The sequence below is a fragment of the Heptranchias perlo genome, chromosome 4 (genome assembly GCF_035084215.1).
Source record: "Heptranchias perlo isolate sHepPer1 chromosome 4, sHepPer1.hap1, whole genome shotgun sequence".
Lineage (NCBI taxonomy): Eukaryota > Metazoa > Chordata > Chondrichthyes > Hexanchiformes > Hexanchidae > Heptranchias > Heptranchias perlo.
The window spans coordinates 81,829,236-81,843,062 of record NC_090328.1 but is presented as its reverse complement, the minus strand read 5'-3'; the positions used below and the strand labels follow the sequence as shown (position 1 = coordinate 81,843,062).

The 13,827-nt window shown below is 42.7% G+C and overlaps 1 protein-coding gene across 3 annotated transcripts in view; it reads right to left on the bottom strand.

The window, feature by feature from the left end:
- syk (spleen tyrosine kinase) overlaps window positions 1–13,827 on the bottom strand; it is a 120,293-nt gene that overhangs the window by 49,008 nt on the left and 57,458 nt on the right. For all 3 annotated transcript variants that reach the window (XM_067983238.1, XM_067983240.1, XM_067983239.1), the window contains exons 2-3: window positions 13,258–13,724; window positions 5,015–5,175 (exon numbers count right to left, since the gene is read on the bottom strand). In XM_067983238.1, coding sequence (XP_067839339.1) covers window positions 5,015–5,175; window positions 13,258–13,659 — 563 coding nt within the window. In that variant the 5' untranslated portion in view covers window positions 13,660–13,724. The remainder of the gene's footprint in view (window positions 1–5,014; window positions 5,176–13,257; window positions 13,725–13,827) is intronic.

The window sequence follows — 13,827 nt, the reverse complement described above, 5'->3', positions numbered from 1 at the left end:
CATGGAGTGCAAAAGCAAGGAAGTTATGTTGAACCTTTATAATACACTGGTTTGGCCACAACTGGAATATTGTGTCCAATTCTGGGCACTGCACTTTAGGAAGAATGTGAAGGCCTTAGAGAGGGTGCAGAAAAGATTTACTAGAATGGTTCCAGGGATGAGGGCCTCAGTTACGTGGATAGACTGGAGAAGCTGGGATTATTCTCCTTACAGCAGAGAAGGTTAAAAGGAGATTTGATAGAAGTGTTGAAAATCATGAAGAGTTTAGATAAAGTAAATAAAGAGAAACTGTTCCCATTGGTGGAAGGGTCGAGAACCAGAGGACACATATTTAAGGTGATTGGCAAAAAAACCAAAGGTGACATGAGGAAAAACCTTTTTACGCAGCGAGTAGTTATGATCTGGAATGCGCTGCCTCAAAGGGCGGTGGAAGCAAATTCAATCGTGGCTTTCAAAAAGGAATTGGATAAATACTTGAAGGAAAAAAATTTGCAGGGCTACGGGGAAAGAACAGGAGAATGGGACTAATTGGATTGCTCTTACAAAGAGCCGACACGGGCTCAATGGACCAAATGGCCTCCTTCTGTGCTGGAACCATTCTATGATTGTATGATTCTGGATTTTGTGTATTGCTATTTTGCCAGTCATGCTTGTTAGAAGGAAGTGACTCAAGGCTTCTTTGTTTTTACCCCAAATGTTTTATTTCAATTTAAAAAAATATCTCCAGTGTATTTTCCATAGTGATTTGGGGTATCGGTTCATTGCTCATCAGCCATTAATGGCTAGTGATTAATTTTATTTGATGATCTGGTGCCAGTAAGTGTGCAGCATTCTAAGTGGTCCCATGCAAATCTGTGTCTAATTCTCTGGAGTTCTAATACCAATCAGCATCTGATTCCTTGATGTTCAGTGACAATCTAATGTCTGACATTGGTTGAGCAGGGGTGGATGTAGGCATCTGGTTGCCTAGGGATCTAGGAAGGCTTTCTCTACTTGCAAAGTTTTTTGCACATTGAATTAATATAAACTGAACTCACCAGTGAGACTCTGCAAGAACTCCTTTGAGAACCATTGTTGCATCGTTATTGTCAGCATCTGCCTGCCACTTAACCACAGGTCAGTGCAGGAAGTACATGCACACATTCTTTCATTAAGCTATGAAACCACAAGCTTCCAGTAAATATCTTGACAACAATTTAAGTGCAACTGATGTTTTTTTTTAAAACTACTTTTTTAAACTTCCCTCCACCATTGGGCTGACACAATCATTTGTATGGACTGACCAGTAACCGTTTCTTTTGTTTTCTGACTACCAGACAGCTAAGCATTAGAAATGTTTTCTACCAAAGATTATGGGGTAGATTTTACGAATTCATGCTCTCAGTGCAGAGCTTTGCACTCCAGGAGCACATGTTGGGAGTTCAGGTGCAGAAGTCAGTGGGCTCCCCAGCATGTTCTGCCCATTAAATTAAAATTATTGGATGGGAAATTTTACAGGGCTTATTGATCTTGGCGTTCTTTTTTTATTATTCATTCATGGGATGTGGGCGTCGCTGGCGAGGCCAGCATTTATTGCTCATCCCTAATTGCCCTTGAGAAGGTGGTGGTGAGCTGCCTTCTTGAACTGCTGCAGTCCGTGTGGTGAAGGTTCTCCCACCAGTAACCTGACTGGCATTGGCATGGTTTAAATTAGGTGTTTCACACCTTAGCCTTCTCAAATGACTTATGAGGGAAGGGAGTTCCAGGAGTTTGACTCAGTGATGATGAAGGAATGGCAATATATTTCCAAGTCGGAATGGTGTGTGACTTGGAGGGGAACATGCAGGTGATGTTGTTCCCATGTGCCTGCTGCCCTTGTCCTTCTAGGTGGTAAAAGTCGCAGGTTTGGGAGGTGCTGTCGAAGAAGCCTTGGCGAGTGGCTGCAGTGCATCCTGTGGCTGGTACACACTGCAGCCACAGTGCGCTGGTAGTGAAGGGAGTAAATGTTTAGGGTGGTGGATGGGGTGCCAATCAAGCGTGCTGCTTTGTCCTGGATGGTGTCGAGCTTCTTGAGTGTTGTTGGAGCAGCACTCATCCAGGCAAGTGAAAAGTATTCCATCACACTCCTGACTTGTGCCTTGTAGATGGTGGAAAGGCTTTGGGGAGTCAGGAGGTGAGTCACTCGTCGCAGAATAACCAGCCTCTGACCTGCTCTTGTAGCCACAATATTTATATGGCTGGTCCAGTTAAGTTTCTGGTCAATGGTGAACCCCAGGATGTTGATGGTGGGGGATTCGGCGATGGTAATGCCATTGAATGTCAAGGGGAGGTGATTAGACTCTCTCTTGTTGGAGATGGTCATTGCCTGGCACTTGTCTGGCACGAATGTTACTTGCCACTTATCAGCCCAAGCCTGGATGTTGTCCAGGTCTTGCTGCATGCGGGCACGGACTGCTTCATTATCTGAGGGGTTGCGAATGGAACTGAACACTGTGCAATCATCAGCGAACATCCCCATTTCTGACCTTATGATGGAGGGAAGGTCATTGATGAAGCAGCTGAAGATGGTTGGACCTAGGACACTGCCCTGAGGAACTCCTGCAGCAATGTCCTGGGGCTGAGATGATTGGCCTCCAACAACCACTACCATCTTTCTTTGTGCTAGGTATGACTTCAGCCACTGGATAGTTTTCCCCCTGATTCCCATTGACTTCAATTTGACTCGGGCTCCTTGGTGCCACACTCGGTCAAATGCTACTATGCTACCGTACCCGAATTTGATTGTCCAATATGCACTCCCAGTGTGCAAAGCTGTGCACCTGTGGTGGATTTTTAAAATCTACCCTTATAATTCATTTGAGAAGGCTAAGGTGTGAAACACCTAATTTAAACCATGCCAATGCCAGTCAGGTTACTGGTTCAAACTTACGTAACTACATGGAAGCTGGCAAACAGATTAGTGCTGCTTTAAATACTTCAAAATGGTCAACTATTCCATCCTTCTCCACTACCTGTTTTCTGTAGTCCACTTCTATAACACTATCCTTTCATGGTATCTGGTCCCACCTATCCAAATGTAGTCTGCACATCTACTGTAATGCCTTCTGCTCCCAAGCTAACTCAGTAACATCCAGTATGCGCCAAGACTCTATTCTTGGCCCCCTCCTAATGCTCATCTACATATTGCTTCTCAACAACATTATCTGTTTATCTGTAAGCATGGGGTCATCTTCAAAATGTATGTCAATGACAGTATATCCTTAGGAGAGGTGTCTGTCCCCTTTGTCCTTCACATGCATTTCTGGGGGTATCCCAGAGCCTGAACAGACAGCTCCTGCCTGAATCAGGCGGGAACATTTAAGTAGAATGCAATTCTACATGGGAGTGATGTCAAAATGCCTCCATGTCATTTTCTTGGGTTTCCGCCTGAAAAGCAGCTCCCCCATTGAAAATGCCTTAGGGGTGGCCATCAGCCCCTTCAGATTGGAAGATCTGAAAAGAGGCTACCAGTAACCTCTTACAATTTTCACTGTTTCTGTTTTTCTGGGTCAGCAAAGAGGGGTAGCAAAGCTGGAGGCTAACTGGCTGCTGTTTTTGACAGCGGCTACAAGGCTCCAAAGCCAACGGGGCATTAGTTTTGCAGCAGGTCGCTCAGACCCGCACCAGCAGACACTTCCCTGACATCTCGGACATTCCCTGAGGTGTTTCTGCACCTACATGAAGGTTAATACATGTTAATTAACTGGACCCAGAAATTTATCTGGGCTCAGCTGTGTTTCAGTCAGGTGCAGTGCAGCAGCGCACTATCTAACTTGCGTCGATGTAGGAGGTAGAGGAAAATCAATCCCTTTTCTTTCATGTCAGGAGCTTGTGACATCCTTAAAATCAGATTTCAGCTCCATTATTTTCACATTACAAAGTCAACAAAGCACATTTCTCAAGAGTGTCAAATCTGGAGGTTATGTGATAGATTTTCCTAGCCCAGTGCTGCACAGGCGCAGCGTACCTGCAGTGTGCTGTCCCTGTCCAGGCACAGAAGTACCAGTATTTTTTGTCCAGGGCAAGCGCAGCATCGCTAGCACCAGAAAAAGGGAAGGAAATGCAATCACAGCTGCAGGCCTCCAGGCAAGCAAGCACGTTCCTGGCTGCTGCCCTTTGGGCTTTCTGTTTGCTATTTGACAAGAGCAGTCAGAAGGCCCCAAACTTTAAAGATCTGCAGGGTGAGTGAAATAAAAATTAAGACTTAACTTGTGAGCCCCTCTTTAGCCTAGTGTCAAGGCTCCTCAAACCCTCTGGTTTGATGAGCGTTTCCAGCTTAGACATATACCAGCTTTTTGGGGCACTCCGGCATCTGGGAACCTCATGGCCACAATTCCAGGAACACCCCCACCCGCCTCATTACCATCGCTATTTTGGGACTGTGCCTCCTGTAGGCCTCCTGCCCCCCAGGGAAGCGTGGAAATGGATTGGGTGAAAGCATCAGGGAAATCAGTCCCAATATTCAAACATTTATGGCTTATGGCCTCTGTTTTACCATTTAAATCAGATCCTCATCAAGTAATTCAGTTTAATACACCTATTAACAATACAAGATCACAAATAACTTTTTTCTTTTAATTTACATAATTGAATTAAGATGATTTCCACAAATGAAAATATAATAACTACATAGCACTGGCCTCACATGGCAGCCCATACTCAAAAGATACTGGGTAATTTATCAGGGTTCCAGCATTTTTAAAGTGCTCTTTTGGGAAGCTGCAAACAAGAACTGAATCACAATACAACATTATTAAAACATTCAGAGCAGTAACTAAGATTAATTACTGGATCTTTCCAATGATCAAGTATGACATGATTCAGAAATACTGAGCTCCTATTAGTTACTAGCTACCGTCACTTGAACTGAATGAATGATTTTACTACAAAACATACATAAAAGGCTAGTGAATATTTAGAGAAATTTATTGAAATTTCTAACAGTTCAGACGGAGAACAGCATTGCTTTTTATAAAAGTGCAATTTTGTTACTCACAAAAATTTGCCATTAGTCCGCGAGCCTCTGAGAATGCAACGCTCAGCATCATCTCGAGATTTCTTCCCATGGAACCAGGGCATTCGCTCATGGGCTGTTGTTGCAATTAGTTTCTCCAGCTGTGGCTTTTGACTAATGATCGCCTGTTCAAGAGCATCCCCCTGCACATGGAAATGAGAAGGTCTCCGTATTACTGTACTGATGTATAATTTCAACCTATTTTGTGAGAAAGAGCGAAATTGTTGGGAATATACAGCAGATCCGTCAGTACCTGTCAAAATTAATATTTTGGGAATAGATCCTTCATTGGAAACTGAAAGATCTGCAAGCCCCTAAATGGAACTGAACAAAACAAGGGAGGAGTAGATGGGAGAGAACAACTAGAAGCCATGAATCAGGAATACTGACTTCTGCTAGAGTTGAAATAATGGGTTGAATGTTCAACAAAGAGATTTTTTTGAAAAGCTGGAAAGAACTGAAAACTCATGGATGATATACAAAGATCATCTTAGTGAGGCAATACAAACACATTACTAGAACAAAAGGATTTGAAAATAGCTAAATGAGGTCGTGAAAAGGTGAAAAGATACACACAAAAGCACCTTCCATATTGTTGCCAGATAGTGATGCCAGATATGATCCTTACTGATCCTATCAGTAACTGGAATAATTTCTTAATAAATTGAGAAAAGGATAATGGGGAAATTCTCCTCTGCTTTGCACCCAGGATAATGCTTATTTCCTGGATGAAAGACAGAGGAAAAGGGGGCAGAGATCTATTACATCAGGCCATTTCTGAAGCTGTAGGCTTCTGGGCACAAATCCCAGCCAAGGTGCAGGTCTACACTGGCGGAAGCAGGGGTGGGGGGGAGGGGAATCACTGGCCCTAATTTTTTTGGGGGAGGGGAAATATAAGGTTGGCCTATGGATTTTCCAATTTCTCCCTGTTCAGGAAGCATAAAAGAAAATAGGATTTGCACTGGGTTATAAGTCGGGAACCACTCTCAATGATATGGGGCACGATTTTAACATTGAAAAGCGGGTGGGTTGGGGGAGGGGGGCATTGAAAATCGCACCCATTTCAGACCCGCCCCCAACCCGCTGATTTCCGGTTTTCACCAGGGTAGAACAAGGGGCGGGCAACCAACCCGCTCCCAGGAGGCGGGTTGGTGAGCAAAACCTTTCAAGGAGGCTGCACGCCTCCATTTTTACAGAATTTGCAATTTCACCCCGAGGGCTGGAATTCCCGGGCCTTCTCCTTCACGCCATGTGAAAGGAGGTGAGAAGGCCCGGAACTGCAGGTAAGTGCTGTTCTGGCACAGCTTGTGGGCCCGGAGGAGCAGGAGTGCTTCCCCCAGACCCAACAAGCCTACCTGCAGCAACAACCCCCAATGATCACGGATCCCCCCCAATTTCCGACCCCCCCCAACGATCGTGGACCCCCAATTCCGACATCCCCCCGTGACCCTCATGCCCACACATGGCCATTGGTGCCTCTGTGCCCACCAATGCCCCTGTGCCCACCCACGCCTCCCCCCATCCATACGATCAAAGACTTACTTGAAGACTTACCTTTTCACGTCCTCTCCTTGGCTGCACTCCCATCTGACTGAGGCCAGCCTATCAATCAGGCCAGCCAGTCAGATGGCAAACCGACAAAAAAAAATAAAAGACGTCCTTACGTCAAAATCTTAAGGACGTCCGGGAAACCCGTACTTCCGCATTTCCGGTCTGCAATTTGACCCCTCCATCCCCTTCCCGGCTCGGGGTCAAAATCATGCCCATGGTGTCACAGTATTGGATGCAAGAAATGTAATTGAGAAAGGTTGTGGAGATACACGACCTTCCAACAGGGCTGAAATATGATGTAGTGCCAAAGCAGAGCAAAATGGTTCTCTTTCTGAGTAACTTTTGTGAAAATGACTTTAAATTAGAAACAGGTTGTGTAATAATAAATATAGAAACAAGTGTGAAACCAGGTGGTAATGTCGCAGGTTGTTGTTACGCCAGCACACCGCACTAGTACAGGATCCTCCTCCTCGGTTCTCTGCATGGCAAGTTTCTGATCTTGACCATGCCATTGGGGAGGTACCGAGCAGCAGCTAGGTGCTTCCCCCTCTAACTTCCTTTGTTTCAGGCACTCTTCTGTACTTCCTGGCAGCTGGTTTAAGATTAGGGTTGGAAAGTGCTTGTGGCAACTTGTGGTGCACTTCTGGTGGGGGGATATGCTTCCTGGAAAAGTTTAAAGTTTACATTAAAAATGGTACATTCTGGTTCATTTTAAATACTTTTTATTTCAAAATTGGTAGATTTTTAATCTAAATAAAGGGAAAAACAAAGTGATATTTGAGTTTTCAACAGACCAACTAGGCCATCACGTCCCCAAAGGATATCTCTACAGTCACTCGCCCATGTCCAATCTCCTCCTCCCCTATCAACTGCAGCTCAGAGGTTCTGCCTCCTCTGGACCCAGTTCCTTCTCCATCCCAAAGCACCTCACCCATCTTCTTCCCTCTAAAGCACTGGTTTCAGCTTATTCCATCTCCCCTCCCAAATAGGCACTCCTGCCATCTCCTCACCCCCCTCTCCCCTCACTGCCCCAAATTACTTCCTCCTTCTTCCCTTTTCCCTCCTCCTTCAATTTCACTCCTTCACTTTCTTCCCCTCCCATCCTGGAGCATACATCAAACTAAACCATGACAACAGAACATGGGGACACGGGTTAAAAATAGTAAAAGGCAATTTTAGGACCGACAGCAGGAAGCTCTTCTTCACACAATGAGTGATCAACACATTGAATTAACTTTCAAATTGATGAATGAGCTAAGATGGGCCAAGTGGCTATCTGTCTATCTATCATCTCTCTACCTACCTATATATCCATCTATCAAAATAATCTTACTGATTTAGGGTATGTTGCACAACAGTTAACACCTGGTAGCTATCTTAGCTCTTTTTCTTTGTGTAGGCATTTTAATGTTCCAGCCTGTGAACCAGCTGCCTGGTATAGACTGGTGGGTTTTCAAATTCAACTTCTGCAGAAGTTTCCAAAATAGTTCTCATTTGAAATGCTGAGGATGATGGGAATGACTGAATGCAGGATGCATCTTAACTAGTGTAGTGGTGTAACATAGTCATACAGCTACATCAATAAAGACAGAGCATCCTGTGGGGGGTTAAGTAACATTATTTTTCTTCTGACAAGTGAACTGAATCATTTATGAATGACGTACGACTAGCTTATTAGAATGACTTTTTCCCCCAATTACTCCCCTTCTGTAATTAAGGAGTCATCCTGGAGAATGGCTCCATGAGTGGCAGCCACCCTCTGGTACTGTGGTACAATTTGATTGATTGAGTAGTAAGATACAGGTCTACAGTGGATACATGGTGAGGGATAAAATTTATATCCCAATGTGTGTGGGACAGTCAGCACCATAAGTATGATATGAATTGCATACTATGGCTCTTCATTTTATACTCTCTTTATATCACAGTTTAGATAAGCAATTAAGATTACTGTCTTCTCAGAGCAGGCACCTATGTTTGATTCATATCCAAATGGATGAGATCAAAGTCCCCTTCTCTGCTGATCTTGTGAATCTCATGTGAAGTAAATTGGGCTGTTTTTAAGTCAATTCTTACGCCCTTTTCTATTTATGGGATTGCTGCCATGGCAAGTCCTTCATTGTCAGCGACCTTGTAGTATAATCAACCCTCAGAGGCAGCAACAATCATCTAGAACTTGCTGCCTTTGACCCAAACTGGCGCCAGTGCTAAATATAAACAGCCAGCAGCCTATAGGTTGCATCTGCCAATTTGGGGTCTGATAGACCTAATTTGGGCATCACTGGCCTGTACAAACTTTACCTAACATTGGGAAATGTCCACTGTCCCCAGTACAACTTTGCACTAATTGCACATATTCAAGATTCACTCTTTTGTACAAGGTCTGTTAGGTTGATAATGTAACAAAAAAAGAAGTTTCACATTTATTATTGGACGTTACAGAGAAATAGAAACAGTGTTTTTTCGGGTTGTGGTTGTCGCTGGCAAGGTCGCCATTTATTGTGCATCTCTAGTTGCCCTGAGAAGGTGGTAATAAATGAATGACTTGCTAGGCCACTTCAGAGGGCACGTAAGAGTCAGCAATGCCGGGTAGGGAGGACAGGTTTCCTTCCCTAAAGGGCCAGTTGCATTTTTACGATAATCTGATAACTTAGTGGTCATTTTTACTAATACTTGCTTTTTATTTCCAGATATTTAAAACTGAATTCAAATTCTCAAACTATCATGGTGGGATTTGAACTCACACTCTTTACTAGTCCAATAACATAAACACTACAATACCTTACCCGAAGAAGCGCTGTGAATGGCTTACATCCTGGATAAAATTTATCCCTCAACCAACACCTAAAACAGATGATTTTACTGCTGTTTGTGGGACCTTGCTGTGCGCAAATTGACTGCCACGTTTCCTACATTACAACAGTGACTACACTTCAAAAGTACTTCATTGGTTGTAAAGCTCTTTGGGACGTCCTGAGGTAGTGAAAGGCGCTATATAAATGGACCTCTCTTTTTTTCTTTAACTGTAAGTAACGCACAACAAGCCATACATGTAGAAATGATGCCATCAAAATGCCAGACTTAAAATTTTGTATATCATTTAAGTACCTCCACAAATAAGGACAATTGGATAAATTTGGTTCTCGTGAAAATATCTATTTAACTCATTGCTAACCATGACATTTATGGAATTTCTGCGGGACTTCTTCCAATCTGCCACTGTAACTTTGGTGGAAGATAGGTGCAAACCCTGGAGAAATGGCGTAAATGGCCTTTCACATCATGACTGCAGGGTTTCCGCTAATCTTCCACTGAAGTTACCTCGGAAGATCGGGAAAACTCCGTAGGAATTCCAATCCTTTATTTCTAATTTAGAATATTTTCTGTGTGTTCTCACTGGAAAGCAAAATGTATTGAAAGTTTCCCCCAAGAAAATCAGAGAAAAATATCCAGTGATATTACTTTGTCATTGGAATGTCAGAGGAGCTGTAAGATTTTACACTATACCAGCAGATCTCCTATGGCATTGCTTGCAATGTTTTATAAGAGGAGCATTATGTCATGTAATGCCCAGTATATTATTCTGCTGCTAAAGTGAAGCTGTGTCCCTTTATGGCTACAAAGTCTAATTGATGTTAAATAAATGCTAGATTAACTGCCAATCAGGTTGGGGATTTGAACCAAGACTTCGTTTTTGGGGAAAGTCATTTATGGGCTGAAGACATTGTGGCTCTGGTATTTTCCTTTACATTTCAAATGATTACAAAGAAAACTGTCTAGAATAATTGGCATATAGTTAGCCTATGCCAAGTGTGACAAAGGAAGTATAATGCTCACATGACAGGAAGTGCAAGCAAACATACCATTTTTAATATTGCTACTAAATTACTGCCCATGGCATGGCCCAGGTAGTCTAAGGTCTGGGTCAGAGTGTGTTATTGTGCTGCTAATCTGCCTTGTCCGTATAAGGCCATTGCTCAATTACTCTCTCCAACAATAGCTATGGGACTATGTCATTTCCATAATATGTTTTTGATATTTAATGAAGGCAATGTTATCATCGAGAATAAATAACAGTGAGAAAAAAGCTAGTCATCATACATCCCTAGTCCATGGTAAGGTGTTTCATATCCAACATGACAGGTCTTCAGTGAGGTCCACAATTTTGAAATTTTCTTTTTAACTGGACACAAAACACAATTCTTTATATCTTTGCCTTCTTTCAATGTAGGTTGACTGCATACTTAAACTTTTGTTTAATTAAGGTAAATTAGGCAGGAATCCTGCTGTGGAGCTTTATGTTTTAAATTACAGATCCTGAGAAGCTGCTAATCTTCTGATTGGATCCTGGGATGCTGCCCTGTACAAGTGTTCCTATTTCAGGTGAAACAGTAAGAGGAGGCATTTCTAACCCCTGTTGGCCTAGTGTGTGAGGGGATAATGAAGAATGAGAGCAGAGCAAAGCAACACAGGGTACAGTAGTGTAGTGTTTATGTTACTGCACTAATAATCCAGAGGCCTGGACTAATAATTCAGAGAATGTCAGTTTTAATCCAACCACCACAGTTTGAGAATTTGAATTCAATTTCAAAAAGCTGGAAATAAGGCTTTTGGATTGTCATAAAAACCCAACTGGTTCAGTAATGACCTTTAGGGAAGGAAACAGACTGTCCTTACCCGATCTGGCCTATATGTGACTCCAGTCCCACACCTATGTAGTGGACTCTCAACTGCCCTCCGAAATGGCATAGCCAACCACTCAGTTGTATCAAACCGCTAAGAAGGCCTACCATCATCTTCTCAGAACAATTAGGGATGTACAATAAATGCAAGCCTTGCCAGTAACACCCACATCCTGAGAATGAATTAAACAAAAAGGCAGCACAACTCCATGGTGAACGTGGTCTCCGTTCTCAACCCAGAACAAGCTTCTCACAAACTCCATCTGTAAAGATGTCAATTTGTTGAGATTTGTGGGGGTAGCAGGAGTCGATGGTGACCGTCCACAAATGGTGAGCCAGAGCGATCAAGGTCATGTTCTGCAAAGTAGCTCCAGGACCGCATGTGTAAGTAAGCCATTAACTACTGTACTGAAACAAACACCGCAGATGACAGTTCAGCTCCATACAGCAGTCCGAAATGCAATGCAGCTGAATACAATTACCAATGCCGAGATGGAGCAATAAACAATTGTGAAGTTATGCTGAGTATTAAATATTCTGGTGTGTAATATTAACCCAGATTTTGCTGGAGTGGGGCATCTCGTAGCGTGCTCCACTAGTTAGACTTTTTCCCTCACCCTTGAACTTGAAAATGTTTTGCCCTGCAAGTTGCTAGATGTGCGAGCTGATAACAGGGCATCAAAAGCAATGGGGCATCTGGGACCTTAGTGAATGATGGGACCATCAGTCTATCACCTTAACCATTGAGATTTAAGGATTTAGAAAGAAATAGAGGAACGACGAAAAAGGTAATAGGTTGAATTGGAGTCAAATCAGATACAGGCAGAGAAATAAGGAGAGGGAAAGAAAGATTGGATTAAGAGAGAGAGAAATAAAAGTAAGATTTTTTTTAAAAAATGTTAAATTTAAAATATCTCCAACAATATATTAGCTGTAGGAATTAGACTCCACAGTTGCAATTGTTCCCTTTCTGGGCTGGAGAGTTTGAGTGGTATTGCAGGAACATAAATCTTGTCATTAAAAAGGTACTTACGCTGTTAAGTACTAGCCCCTAACTATCTTCGGCGAATTTAATCGGCAATTAATGTACAAATGCAACAACTTCTTGAAAGTCATGGGGAAGTTGAGGGTGAGCTGCCGTTTTTGCGAGGCTAGCAGCGGAGTGGCGTGAATCATCCAGCAACTTGTGGCGATTCACAATTCACGGGTTGTTTCTTCCTCACCACAAGTTGCTGGATGATTTAAACATCAATAACGGCGTGCGCATTAAACTTGCCGTTATTTTGGCAGCAAAATCTGGGCCTATAACTTTTTATAAAACAAAACTTATCAAAAACATCTATTGTACAAATTATAGTTTTGTAATATCGTTTTTAGCTTGTCTTCCTAGACCACATCAAATCTGTGCATCATCCTATATAACATTCCTCAACCGTGGTTTGCTTTTATTTGTCTTTGACCTCTTTCCTTTCCATGTATATAACAAAATTTCCTGGGCCAATTGAAATTTTCAAGACTGAGGTCGATAGATCTTTTAAGTAAGGGCATCAAGGAATATGGAGCAAAGGCGGGTTAATGGAGTTGAGGTACAGTTCAGCCATGATCGAAATGAATGGCAGCACAGGTTCAAGGGGCTGAACGGCCCACTCCTATGTTCGTTCTCATTTTCTTTATTTTTCTTTCCTTGCAAGTCACTTAACTATTCTTCCTCCAGATGGGAGGGTGGGATTAGCTGAACATTACCCACGCACTATAAATGCTGTCACATGATTGGCCGATGGAAAGAACAGGTCAAGTGTAGCAGATCAGATTATACCAATTTTTTGACTGTACCCAATCTGATCTCCAGACCTTACACTCCATCCATGTAATGTGTGAGAAACTCATGAGACTCAATACAGCCAGTGAGTCGTGTTGGGACTCCTACTTCTGAACATAACGCAAGCACATATACATCTGTTAAAAAAGATGTCAACAAGAAGTCTTTGCTACCTGTAGGTTCCACGTGTGTTGAACATATTCCCTAATCAGGTGGTCCTTCAGGTCTTCAAATGGTCCAATTTTTGGTTCGATTCCCTTTGGTCGATTGCATGTTTTTTTCAGAAGACAGACGAGACCATCGGTCTCTTCGGTATGGTACTCACAAACATCTACAGGAGTCTTGTGGGACTTTCCTCCAGCTATGACATAAGTTCCACTTAATTCTCTTTCTATTGTATAGTGACAACACTTTTTATCATATGCCACCGACAAAGCATAGCCCCCAAGGTAGTTGCGACTCTGGCGTAAAAGATAGAGGCCGTCAGCCATTCCAGCCTGCTTCAGAAAGTCTTCTGCTTCATCTCGTGTGATACTGCCATAGAAATAGGGCAGATGATTTACCCTGTCAACCATTTTATTCGTTGAATTTTAGATCTGGCACAAGTGTTCCTTTGGTCTTCTCAACTTCTGACTCTTTCCTTGAAAGAAGAACAACAACAGGTCCTTATGGTTAGTGGTCATTGTCCTGTTAAAACCTGAAACATTCAAACTTTTACATTTAAATTAAATTAATCCACATTC